General features: G+C 39.0%; 1 protein-coding gene across 1 annotated transcript; it reads right to left on the reverse strand.

The window, feature by feature from the left end:
• Positions 1–1,301: 1,301 nt before the first annotated feature.
• On the reverse strand, positions 1,302–8,359 carry LOC140923468 (uncharacterized). Its single transcript, XM_073373558.1, has 5 exons — positions 8,308–8,359; positions 6,710–6,807; positions 4,104–4,114; positions 2,058–2,818; positions 1,302–1,699 (listed from the first exon to the last, which is right to left on the reverse strand). Exons 1-5 carry the CDS (start codon positions 8,357–8,359, stop codon positions 1,302–1,304), a joined length of 1,320 nt encoding a protein of 439 aa, XP_073229659.1.
• Between the last annotated feature and the right edge of the window lie 4,216 nt (positions 8,360–12,575).

The raw sequence follows: 12,575 nt of genomic DNA on the forward strand, positions 1-12,575 counted from the left end.
CTTTTGATATGTTATTAAGGGTACACATCTGAGTCTAAAACAATTGTATCTTCTGTTGCAATTAGCTGCAGGTTAACCTACTTTTTGACTCATGATTGGGGGTATCCATTTTAGTCACAACCCATGCTAAACCGTCAGTGTAATAGTAGATAAAATTATCCACGTGCGAATCATCCTCGAAAGTGTATTAATACATAACTCTTCACGTGTTTCGCATCACATTTCACTGAACTACTTCACTTTAGCATCGGGCCTTAATATCTTGGGGCCTGGAAAAGGCTGCATTTTTGTGGAGAAAACAAAAACGAATGACAACAATCGGCCGGATTTTTAAATTAGCTTTTTTCTTTAGACAGAGATATCGACCCTAAAAATCGTCAAGTGTAAATTAGCCGTCTTCGAAGTATCGTAAATTCAATATTGAAACCAGTCTTAACATCGTTAGATTAAAGAACTGAATAGCACACCAACTCACCTTAGAAAGTGGCATGGTGGGTGTTGGAAGTTTCGTTAAAATAGACTGGGCAGCCCGATCCTCAAACGTTAAAGTACGGTCTCTAAAGTTACGTAAAATTTGTTAATATATTTGTAATGAATTTAAGTTTATTGTTGTAAGTATATTATAGGCACACAATGGATATCTCTGTCTTTAGGGTTGGCAAAATCTATGTAGTAGTGTTAACAATGTAATTAGCCAGAAAAGGTGCACTTTCATTACGTAAATTTAATTACCCCCGGTAAAAACTAGAAGTAGTCTTTGAGAGTCATTGTAATAAAACACTCTTGTTGTGTTAAATTGATCACCGCTAAGGCCTCTCCTGTACTCTCTGAATATCAAAAGAGAATAACAATTACAGGTATCTGTATGTGAAAATATGAGCCCGATATACCAAACAGTTTCGAGGAAATTGTCTTCCATATACTCGAAACTTTACAATGAATGTAAGAGCTCATTAACGCTTTTGCCATGCAGCGATTTTGCAATTGTTGATAACGGCTATTTCCTTTGTTATTTGTTGCAAAGAGCTAAAAGTTGCTCAAATTAACCAGCCCTTTTAACTTTTGAATTAACGTTGTACTCGCGGTGACGTCTTAATTCTATGGGTTTATTCCAACGCAAATGAGTAAAAATGTAAACAATTAGGTCGACAAAGATATGCCTATTCTCATCTCTCTTGTCACAATGAATTATTCACAACTTTAAGGGAAAAATTAACAATGCAAAACTAGAATTACACAAAAAATTATATCCAAAGTATATCAATTTCTTTGGCTTTAGATTATTAATGTGTTTATCAATCTTATTTTGCCTCTGTAACTTTAGTGTAATCTTTCCACTCAAAATGCAGCTCGGAATGCATATCTTTCTCAACAGCTGTTATCTGCTGTTTGGAATACAACAGGCAGTTGCCCTTGGCGTTCTCACACCAACTTCCTTGCTCACGTTTACATATCACAAAGGCTTGGCAAAAAGCATCTTTTGAACAAGAGGAAGCACACTGTGTACTACCACGACGTGGCTGATTTGCTTTGACTTTGAGCTGAGACGAAGTAAAATTTTTCCTTTCTCGTTGCAGTTTCGGTAGAAAGACCACAGTCTTGGACCATTTGGAATCATCTGTACTGTACTTTCCTTTAGAATCAAGTAGCTTGCATCCTCTCCACGCAAATTGACCTCCACCGTTGAATACCTCAATTGCTACACAATCCGCCTCCAGAAGGCAAATAGCTCTACAATCAGTCTCATCTACTTCCCGCAAAAGTCTTTAGCCTGAAAGAAAAAAGGCCATTTTTTGAAACAGAGAAGTTCACATAGGAAAGTTTTACTGGCGCCGATTTTGTTAACACATCGTGCGATGAGACTTGAACAATTATGGAAACGTAATTCTTGTCTGTAAGGGAAGAAAAATAATTCATAATCGCCAAGCCTGATATATGTCTGTTTTAAGTGGGGTATTGTCGATTCGTTATGATGTAGTAACTTTGACCTTAGAGTAGTAGTGTGATGTGGAAGTTTAGACCTTTAGATATTTTTAAGAAAATCCAATAACATTTACCAAATTGACGTACTCCGACACCTTGCAGGAAAGTTCCTAGATTGATGCTGTCATCGCACGAATCTACCAGTCCCTCGTCTTTCAAAGCCTGGTAGTAATTCGTGGATGCATTAATCAGCTTCTCTCGCACAACGCCTATGTTAAGCCCAGGAAGATGCTTGGAATATCTTTCAGTAAACAGGTTGTGAATGGCTGACAGGGAGTATGTTATTGGCACTGGATTCTCCTGGACAGAGGAGGCCCATATCAAGGCATCACCGTTACTAGGAGGGGCTGCGCCTACAGTGGTGGTGCTTGTTTGTACTGACTTCTGAAAATTGGAAGCCGCAGATCTTTGGTCTTTATCCATTGAAAAACCCCCTCCAACACTCAAGGCCCCTGAATAGCTGGCTTGTGCCTCAACGCTGAATTTCTTGCTTCTGAGCTCTTCGTATTTTGTCTGACTGACTTTGTGGTTTTTCGTGAATCTTGCTCCGAATGTTACCTCCGTCACGAAATGAGTTCCGTAGTATTTAATGATCTGAATAACATCATTTTTGTTAGCATCTGGTTTAGCTAGTCTCTTTGCCCAGCGCACAAAACCTGGTTGAAATGGCGGTGGATCGGTGAGGTCCACTTTGCTGAAGTAATAGTGGCACTGCGCTTGGGAAATTATGTACAAGAACTCTCCTGACGACATTTGTGCCACGGATTCTGAATAACTTGCACTTGCGGAAAACTTGAAGCCCCATCCACCCCTTAAAATAAAAGCAAACAGTCTTCTAATTTTAACACTTAATTACTTAACAAATGAGCGATTTTTCGAACGCACATTGGTGGAGAGCCATGTTTTAAGACAGTGTATACAGTGTACTGAATATGATAGTAGGGAGCGTAAGCAACAAGGACGGCGACGCTTCAAACTTTTTCCCTCTTATTCCATCTCGTTAAATTCGTCAAATTTTGGCAATTTTTTTGTGGAGTTGAATTCTAAAATACTGTATCGAAGTTCAGGAAAAAAAAAAGAAAGCCATTCTGTTGTGTTCACGTCCTCCACAAAGCGTGAAAATAGGCATTTTCACGTCGTAGTCGTGCAGTGACGGCAAAGAAATGTACAGAAAAGTGTACAGAACTTTTGTTTTGCTGATCTAAACTTATTACTGTTTTGCCGTTCCTCGTTGACGTCGCCTTCCTCGTTGCTTAACCTCCCTAATACCCTTGCGCACTGTGATTGGTCGTTGGCCATGACTTGAGTAAAGAAACATGGCCGGATGATGTCTGTTAGGTGACGGGCAAATTCCATTTTTTCTCCTCCAAAGAAAGACACCGACACAAAAATGTTCTTATAGCAGCATGAAAATTTCTTAACTGGAAAAATTCGCAGCAGTCCAGCGTTACGTGGTAAGTTTGTCTTCTCTTCTCTTCATTGTATAAGACAAACAGATTCCATTTTGCTGCGCGTCTGTTTAGTAATAGATTATAGAAGAAGTCAAAATTTCAGTGGAAGAACATGAGTATCAAACACACTCGCGGGCAGCTTGTGAGCAACTTTTCTGTTCCTCGCTCACTTTGTCGTCATCTGTGAACTATTATATTATTGAACAGACACTTGGCCAGATGGGATCTATTTGTTAAATACACAATGCAGCTTTGTTGTCTACTTGTTGGCGAGGTCTTTGACGTTTTAACTCTATTTTGTTAGGAAGGAAACCAGTGCTAAATAACAACGGAAGACCCTTTTGAACCATGCTAAAGACGTTAAGTTAACTGGGCAGTGGTTTAATCTTCTCTCAGGGTATGTTCACACAAGAGAGGATCACTATACTGGATAACTTTTCGTACCGACTCGAGAAGCTGTCTGATATACTGATCAACACCTATCCGATATGGGACTCTCCACTTTAAAGATCGGCGTGGCGCAGCTTGGCTCCGTTACAGAAATCGCGGCGAAAACAACGTTATTGTGTGAACAGGAACCCTAGCCGCTATGGTTTTCGTGCCGGCACTGTATAGGGTGAACAGTCTTAATCAATGGCTACTTGTGGGACGAACTGTCCACACAAGTACCTTTCGAATTCCTAAAGAAAAGGAAAAAACCAGGCGTACATGCGGAATAGTAACTGAAATAAGAGGAACCTAACTTGGTCTTCGAACGAGCGCGGTGCAAGACTTCTATCTGGAACCACAAGGTGTGATTTCAAAGAAAAACAGACCAATTTTGATTTATACTGAAATTCATACTTGGTTCTGAGGCCTAGGAGAATAAAACAAAAAAAGTCATCTTAACGCTCAATAATGAATAATATCGCTTCTTTTGTTTTATTCCTTGAAGCCTCCATGCCAAGTATGAATCCAAATACATCGAAAATGGCCTGCTGCACGACACGAAGTTAAAAAACAAAACGAACAAACAACCAAAAAACGACCGCATTACCTTCTCGTCTTATTTTGTAGGCAAAACAGAAATAATGCAATTACGGACAGAAATGATACGATAAATGCAGAAAAGTGTGATGTGTGAATCAATCGCACTGCTGTGAGCCAATCGTCAGACTACAAGAATCTGCAGTGATTTCACACGCTCTTAAATAAGCTTGGTATTGCTAAAGAAAAGGAAAACACATTATTTGCCCATACCGTCTGGCTAAATTTTGAGGGAAAGTTTACGGGCGTTACTTTTGACAGAAACTATCGTCTCAATCTTTTGTTATTATGAGTATTAGAGGTATTTACCGTATTGGACTTCTACAAGTCAAGCAACTATGGAGATTATAGCTTGAGGACGCCGGGAGAGCAAATAACAATTTGAGGAGTAGGGAAATAATTGAATTGAAGAGGAGCAGGGCGGGGAGTGAAGTAAATAACAAATTGTGTTTGATGCTAAAACAAGAACGCTCTTAAACAAAGATATAATAAGTCTCGCTTGCTTGGAGATTAGATAAGAAATGAGGAGGCGATTCTACACGAAACAGGATTTCCTCGCTTAACGTTTATCACTTTTTACTTTATTAACGTTCGAGTATTTTTCAGGATATTTACCTTTTATATCGTATTCGACGAGTACGCGTGTATAAATCCTGGCGTAGTCAATCGAACGTTTGGCAATCGAACCTAATCGAAAACCAATCGTTCGATTGACTTTGATTGGGTTCCGTGATCGAAGATGATCGAACTCACCCAAAACTTTTGCCAATCGAACAAAATCGAACGTTCGGAAATGAAAGCTTCAAAATTGTACACAAATCAAGTTTCATTTTGTTTCGAACAAGGTGTTGCTGTTAAAAAATAAGTTATGTGTTAGCTTCAATTTCAAACACAAGTCTCTCGGGCAGATTTCGAAGAGAGTAGAGACCGCAGAAAACATGAAACTAATAATATGCATGATTTCCGCGCCGTGAATCACCAAGGTGCAATTGGAACGATTTGTTGGACATTGAAAGCGGTAGAAGATGCAACTTGCATAATTACGTTACGGCTCAGTTACTTTGAGTCACAGCCGAGTGAGAATTTAATCTTCGACAAATGAATCAACCCTCTTAGGTTTGAGTCAATCAATCAAAGACAAACCTATTCTCGACCTAAATATAACTAGAAAACCTGTCAAATCCGTCAAACCCCTAGAAATGAGATTTAACCGCATTATAAAGAGAATTGGCTTTGACGCCATCGAAGTTAATGTATTCCACTTTTCACTAAAGAGATTTCTCTTTAAAAAAAAGGTTTATTTCATCCCCACTATACTACTAATTTTGTACGTGGCCTGGAGTATTGACGATTCTATAATTCCGATCTCATCTATATTACGCTATCACTGGAACTCATGGCCAAACAATCTTTATCCCCCCACCACCACTTTTTACCTAACATCCATAAAGACCCATTAACTATAGCGATCATATAGAAATCCCTCTATCGTATTTTTCTATTACTACCCAGGCATATACCTGTCACCGGCTATTTTACCCGAAAATATACCCTCTGAACGTTTATCAACACTCCAAATGCAGTCTTACCGAAGTTTAGGAACGATTTGCCGTCTTTTCCCTGTGCCAAAGGCATCTGCAAATTGAGCAGCTTATTCCTTGACGATTCATCAGGAAAAGCGTAATATCTGCTATCAAAAAATATGAAATATAAATGATTTAAATGGTGTTTTTATTGTGTCCAAGGATTGCCTTTTTGAAAATTTGACCTGGGTGGTTTGTACTCCATAACGGTCTAATTTTTTGTAGGGCAAAGGCGTGGTTACATGAATTTTGATCTCGCGGTATCTCAGCTGAAAACACCATTTTGGATTGCTAAAGTAGAGCGCCTCTTATGGCAGATGGTAAACCACTGACAATTTAACATGGTTCGTCAATTCCGTGTGAACAGAGCAAAAATATTGAACGGTTTCTAATGAACCAAGTGTCCAGTCAAAATTTTCAGCCGGTCGAAAACAAGAGAGAATATTTGTTAAGTGCCGCTAAGAACGTAGCCTGTTCTACGTCAACATTCGTGAGTAACAACGTACTGTAGCCTTTCACGTCATAGTTTTTGCAATGGCTCCCGTTGAGGGACTTTTGGAGGGAAACAGTTTTATGGTGAGAGGTGAGGTAACCTCGTGCGAAGCAACCAACGAGAGCACGTGCTGTTGGGAAGAAAAAAATGCTGATGTTAAAATGATATCTTACCTTCGAGGTATGTACACAGATACTATTGTTGCTAGAACAGCCACTGTCATCAACAGCAGTATGATTAATAAAGACTTGAAGTTTCTTTTTACCAGGTTCTGGAAAACAACATGAAACAATGTTTTTTTCTTTCAATTCTGTTTCGTCCTATTACCCTGTCTACTTGTTAAGTTTATGTTTAAAAAAAAATCAGGTCTGCTTTCATCAGAGAATGCGCAAAAACAAAATTTGGTTTTATTCTTACTATCTACTAGAAATAGCCTCCGTGGCAGACGTTAAAAGGGACAGGGGAATTGAAATTCTGGCGAGCGTGAGGGGAGGGCGAGGGGGGTATATAGAAAGAGAACGCTATTGTTTTCTCCTTTTTTTACGCTCAGATTCTAAGCGTGAAAATCGTGATTGGTCTTCAGATTTAATTAAGCGTCAATCTTCGATATACCTTGTTCCGATTTGTTAAAGTCGATTTCTCGCCTATTGAGTAACTTGATCGAACTTTCGCGTTTTCGCGCGGACGTTCTCAATAATTTCATTTCGAGGTTGTCTTGCGGAAATTGTTGTTATAATTACACCAAAAGGAATCTCGGAAAAAACCGAGTCCCAGATAAGATTCGAACCCACGACCTTGTTTTTGTGTTTTTGTCAAAAGAAAATGACCAATTGAACGGTAAAAATCACGTGACCTATTTAACAATGATATAAATAACCTTTTCTCATCTTACAAGGCAAAGTTTCAGTTTGCGGTGATTAGACAACATTTTGGTAATGTAAATTCCAAATAATATGGTATTCCAATCTTGCCCTTAAAGAAAAACGTTTTTTGGTGAAAAAAAGTAAATTGAAGCTTTCCGGAGTGTCTTTTTTTAAGAACACGCATAAAAACTGTAAGTTAAATCTCGTACTTCGTACTCGTTCTTGTCCTCAAATCCAAAGCCCTATATTAATTGCTGGAACGACGAGCACCAAGTCACCGAGTTCATTGACGGGAAGAAAGTTTAGACTGTACCTGAAGCAGCGCCATTAACAAGTCAGTGGTCCGTGGAGGGAAAGAGGGACTAGTAGCTCTGAGTTATGTTCGTCGTGGTCATGATTTAATCAGAAATCCAAGGTAGAGACGCAAATGACTCAGAGATTCAATCCAGTTATTCAAAGTACGATTTTAAAGACGGCGCGCAATCGGACTGTTCTGAAAAAAAATCGTCTTTGTCAAAAGTAGTTTCGCAGCCGTCGAACAGTGAATTCATGTGGCTGGGGGGGGGGGGGTCATGATTTTTAACGAATCAGGAGGGGGCTCGGAGCTAACTTGCCTTTGTCGGCAGGACGGGCTTTATTAAATATTAATCAGGCTCATTCTTCAGCCCTTCTCCCAACTCCTGATAAGTATTACACAGTCCCTTAACAATAGACGATAATAAGATGGCAGGACGACAGTTTCAATCCTCGCATTTCTTAAAATTGTACCAACCTTTGCCTTTGTGAAACGTCCTGCCTCATTTATTTCTCCTACTTGACTCTGTAAAGCCTCTATCTGTCTTTCTTGTTTCTCTACAGTCCGTCAGGCTTTACCCACCTCTTCTTGCAATCTAAGGTTTTCTACATACCGTTCTGCTGGACCCTGCTGTGGAACAGTAGAACAAGCTCATCTATGGTCATGTTACTTTGGATCAATTTAGGTTTCAGGGAAACTGCCCACCTAACCCTCCCCTAAGCTAGCATTAACACTTACTTCTTACTTAGGGCAAAAATGATGACTTAGGGGAGGGGTAAGTGGGAAGTTTCCTAAATTGATCCGGTATATTCTGTATTTGGTTTTCACAAGCAGAATACCGGTAAAACTACTAGCTTAGGCGACATAATATATTGCACACAGATTGGAAAGAGGATACAATACTTTTGAATCCTAAGGGATAGGGCAGCGCAGCTTTGAGATCACTCGCCTTTCCCGGGCCACCAATTTGGCCTTGGTTCAAATTCCGGCGTCAACGCCAAGTGTGGGTTGAGATTGTTGTTTGTTCACTCCTTTGCTCCGAGAGTTTTTTCTTCGGGTACTCCGGGTTTTCCCTCACCTCAAAAGCAAAATTTCCAAATTTAATTTCGACTAGGAATCAGGAGGACGAAGAAGCACTAAGTGGACTTGCCACGGGGGGTTGGGGGGGGGGGGGGGTGTTTGGAGGTGGGGAGCTGACCCTGTTTAAGACAAAATCCGTTCATTTTGCTACTCTTTTTAAAACGAGATTTTTTTCCATGACCTTGTTTAAGACTGTAGCCCAAATGCCCTGTTTAAGGAGATATTCTCTTTTCAGATAGTACAAAATGCAATACAAAACGGGGGAAAATATATTTATTTAATTTGTTTTGGAGTCACATACAAAAAGATTTTTTTTGACGTTGCTGACAGAAAAAAAGTAGATTATTATAAAAGACGTCGTTACATACGCAGAGCGCAAACCGCCAGAATTCACACCCTGCTGAAGACTTCGGGTCTAAAAAGACACCCTGTTCAAGACTCTCAATAGTGAAATTATATACCCTGTTTAAGACTCAAGACACTGAAAACCATACCCTGTTCAGTGGCACATACCCGTATAGGTCCACCCAACCCTCGCTTTAACGTTGACTAACTTCAAAACCGTTTCAGCTATGACCACCGACTTTTCCCACAATTTATGTGAAAATTTATATCACTAAATTAGTTCACTATTCACGATACCACAACCGAATTTGGAAAGCCATGTTTTTCAAACTTTGATTCTTTCTTTAAAAAAGTTTTTTATGTTTTTGCTTATTAAATAATTTATTACATTTATTTTATCCTTATCTTTTCAAATTAATTATAATTGTTAATATAATGCAAGCTTTTCAGTGACAAATTTGAGAAATATAAGAGAGAACATAAAATGACCAAAGGGCAGATGCTGGATTCAATTTTCAACAGTGTTCATCTCTCTGAATCTCATATGTTGTAGATTTTTTTTACTTCTAAGGATCCTTTTATACACGATTGAACTTTTATATCAAGATTACCTCGATTTATACGGGTCTTAAGTAAAATGGAATACATTTAACTAATTCAAAATGGCGGATCCAAGGTGGATGATGGTTCCAGTTCTTCTTTAATAATAAATAGGGACCTCAAGTAACGACGATGACGACGGCAGTGAAAACGTTGCTAAGAAAATGAATTTGAGTTCTTTCAAACTTAATCGCGTCTATTTGGACCCTATAAAGTGTCAAAAGCAGGCGACTCTTCCTGGAGTTCAATGCGTAAGGATTTTATTCAGGTTCAAAAAGAGGAAGGAAAATTCGTCGTCTTCTGTCTACGTCCTCCATAAAGCGTCAAATTAGGAGGTTTCACGTCCTAGTCGTGCAGTGGACGTCAAAGATATGTACCAAAAAGCGTGATGCACGTGCAGAGCGGTTGTTTTTATCATTTTGACTTATTGTGTTTTGAAGTTGTCGTCGTCGTCGTCGTAGTTGCGTAAGCTTCCTAATGACTTCATCATGGCATCGCTGCTATTGTTAAGGATTATTTACCAATTATTCCGCGAGTGTATATGAGATGGTAGATAGCCAAGGAGGCGCCTAGCGCCCAGTTGGCCATAGTCATCTCATATTCAACAAGCGCGAGTAAAATAACTGTTTTATTAGAAACGCCCACAAAATATCGAGAATTCTTCCCGACTTTAATTCTAAAAGCAACCGATTTTTACCTTGTTTTTAATCTTGAGCAGATCCGTACACTCACCAACTTACCATATTTGGAGAGCATGGTATACTGGCTCATATACCATGATGGCTAAGCCAATCAGAGCTCTAGAATTGCATTATCCAATGATTCAGTTTTTAATAATATATGTTAATCAACTTCTTGATTTCATCAAACACCTAAATATTTAAGCACCTTTCACCTTGTGGCTATTTTGAGTAAAATTTGTATTCTCTCAATAAATTCAACAACATAACGTCACGATAACATCAAATTCCGTCATTGTATCAATGAAGTTGTGCCTGGATGTTGGAAATGATGAGTACATACCCCTTTATTTCACCTCCCTCCCCCCGCCGCAGGAAGCAAAAAAAAAACGGTCTGAATAGTGTTAAGGGCTTTGTTTTGCATAGACGTTCAGAGGAATGAAAACTTGAAAAAAAGAAATGTTTAACGCACCATTACAACAGTGCAGGACATTTTCTAATCCATTTTTCTAAAAACTTTTCATTATTTTTTCACCGAACTATTAATTGTTCGGGAATAAAGATTCTCTTCTTTGTCTAGCAGAGGCGGATGGATTATCAAGACAAACAGAGGATTCGGGATAAATGTCTCGAAAGCGAAAGAAAGGTGTAAACCCTGTTTGTTGCGCACATTGGGTGCGGCTTTGTTTATCTGTTTTCCCCTTGGCCTCTCCGGAAAGAAGGAAGGGCCAACAAGGGAATACCTTTCCGAAAATAAACGTTGCTCTCATACAGTTTTAATAGACCTGAAATAATATCATGTGAAAAATTTAGGTTTTTGCATGGTGAACGCACCCTTTCCGTTCTTGTTCCACAGTTTAAAGATTGCAGTTGCCATTTACAAATACTGAACGTACTAACAATACAGGGATTCAAGTACAAAGAAAAAGGCAATATTAACCCGAAGTTTTGCAAGAGACTCAACGAAAGATCTTTTCTTCTGTTGAAAGAGGGTGACGGTTCTGAAGCCTACTGCATCCATGAATCATTTTTGAACACCAACCCGAGCTTTTGACTTACCAATTATCCTATCATTGCAGAAAAAGAAAAACCTCTAAAAGAATTTTGCACGTCTTTCCATCTCAAAGCGATCTTTATCTTTCCTTATATCAAGCTTCGCACACTAATTATATAGTAAACATATCCAGGAAGTTTATTGGTATACGTACAGGAGAAAGAATCTTGCAAAAAAATAGCCTATGGCAGTTGCAATCTTGGCCCATGGAAATCCAATAAATATCTTTGCTTTAACTTCAAATGAAAGAGTTTCATGCTAACTTAAGTTACCCTTATCTTTTTCATGACTCTTGCGCTGTCGACAGCTGAGTTTTTTGCGATATCAGACCTTAAGCTGTTGTGTGCACGCCTGCACCTGGCGTGCTATATATTTATACACTAATCATCCATGTGAAATTTATTCAGGCGGACTGCCAGCATTATTAGCTCCGAGTGACGTAATCAGAGTTGTCAGCTGCAAACGATTCGGGGAATCAGGTCGCTTAATTGAATTGGTAATGTACAAACCTTCAATACCTATATTGGCTATTTCCCTTATACTTCGAAAGTGGCAACTTTACGCGATCACATAAATCAATCCGTAAGCCCGACCATTTTATTACTTTTTTGGCTTGCATTAAGCGTTTTCTAGGGGTGCTTTCTGGGCGCAATCCGCCAAAGAACAGGGAAGGAAATCGGTAGCTTCCCTGAAAGTGAAAGATATCAGCGTAATGTCAATGAGGAAAAAATGTAAACAAGCATACGATTCGTCTTCAAAAGCTTTGGTAGATAACCAAAGGTAAAATACGATTTCTCTCATTTCTTCCTCATCAGTACCCTAAATGAGTAACTAAACAGGCTGTAGTTAGTTTTTTGCCAAAGATACCATGTTGTTAAAAAGTTTGCGGATCGGAGCACAAAATCTACTTGCGATGTGGCTGCTCGTATGTTTAACTACAACGAGTTCGCAGGCTCTGAGCAATACATATAGTTCTTTTAGTGTTACTTCCGTGGGCTACTTAGAATTTCCCAAAATAAAGTAACTCGCCGGAGCTTAAACATATGTATGTACAGTGTACGTATCAACATTAGATACTATTGTAGCAGGAAATCAAGACAATTCTATAGGCAAACGACTTTT

The sequence above is a fragment of the Porites lutea genome, chromosome 13 (assembly GCF_958299795.1).
Source record: "Porites lutea chromosome 13, jaPorLute2.1, whole genome shotgun sequence".
NCBI lineage: Eukaryota > Metazoa > Cnidaria > Anthozoa > Scleractinia > Poritidae > Porites > Porites lutea.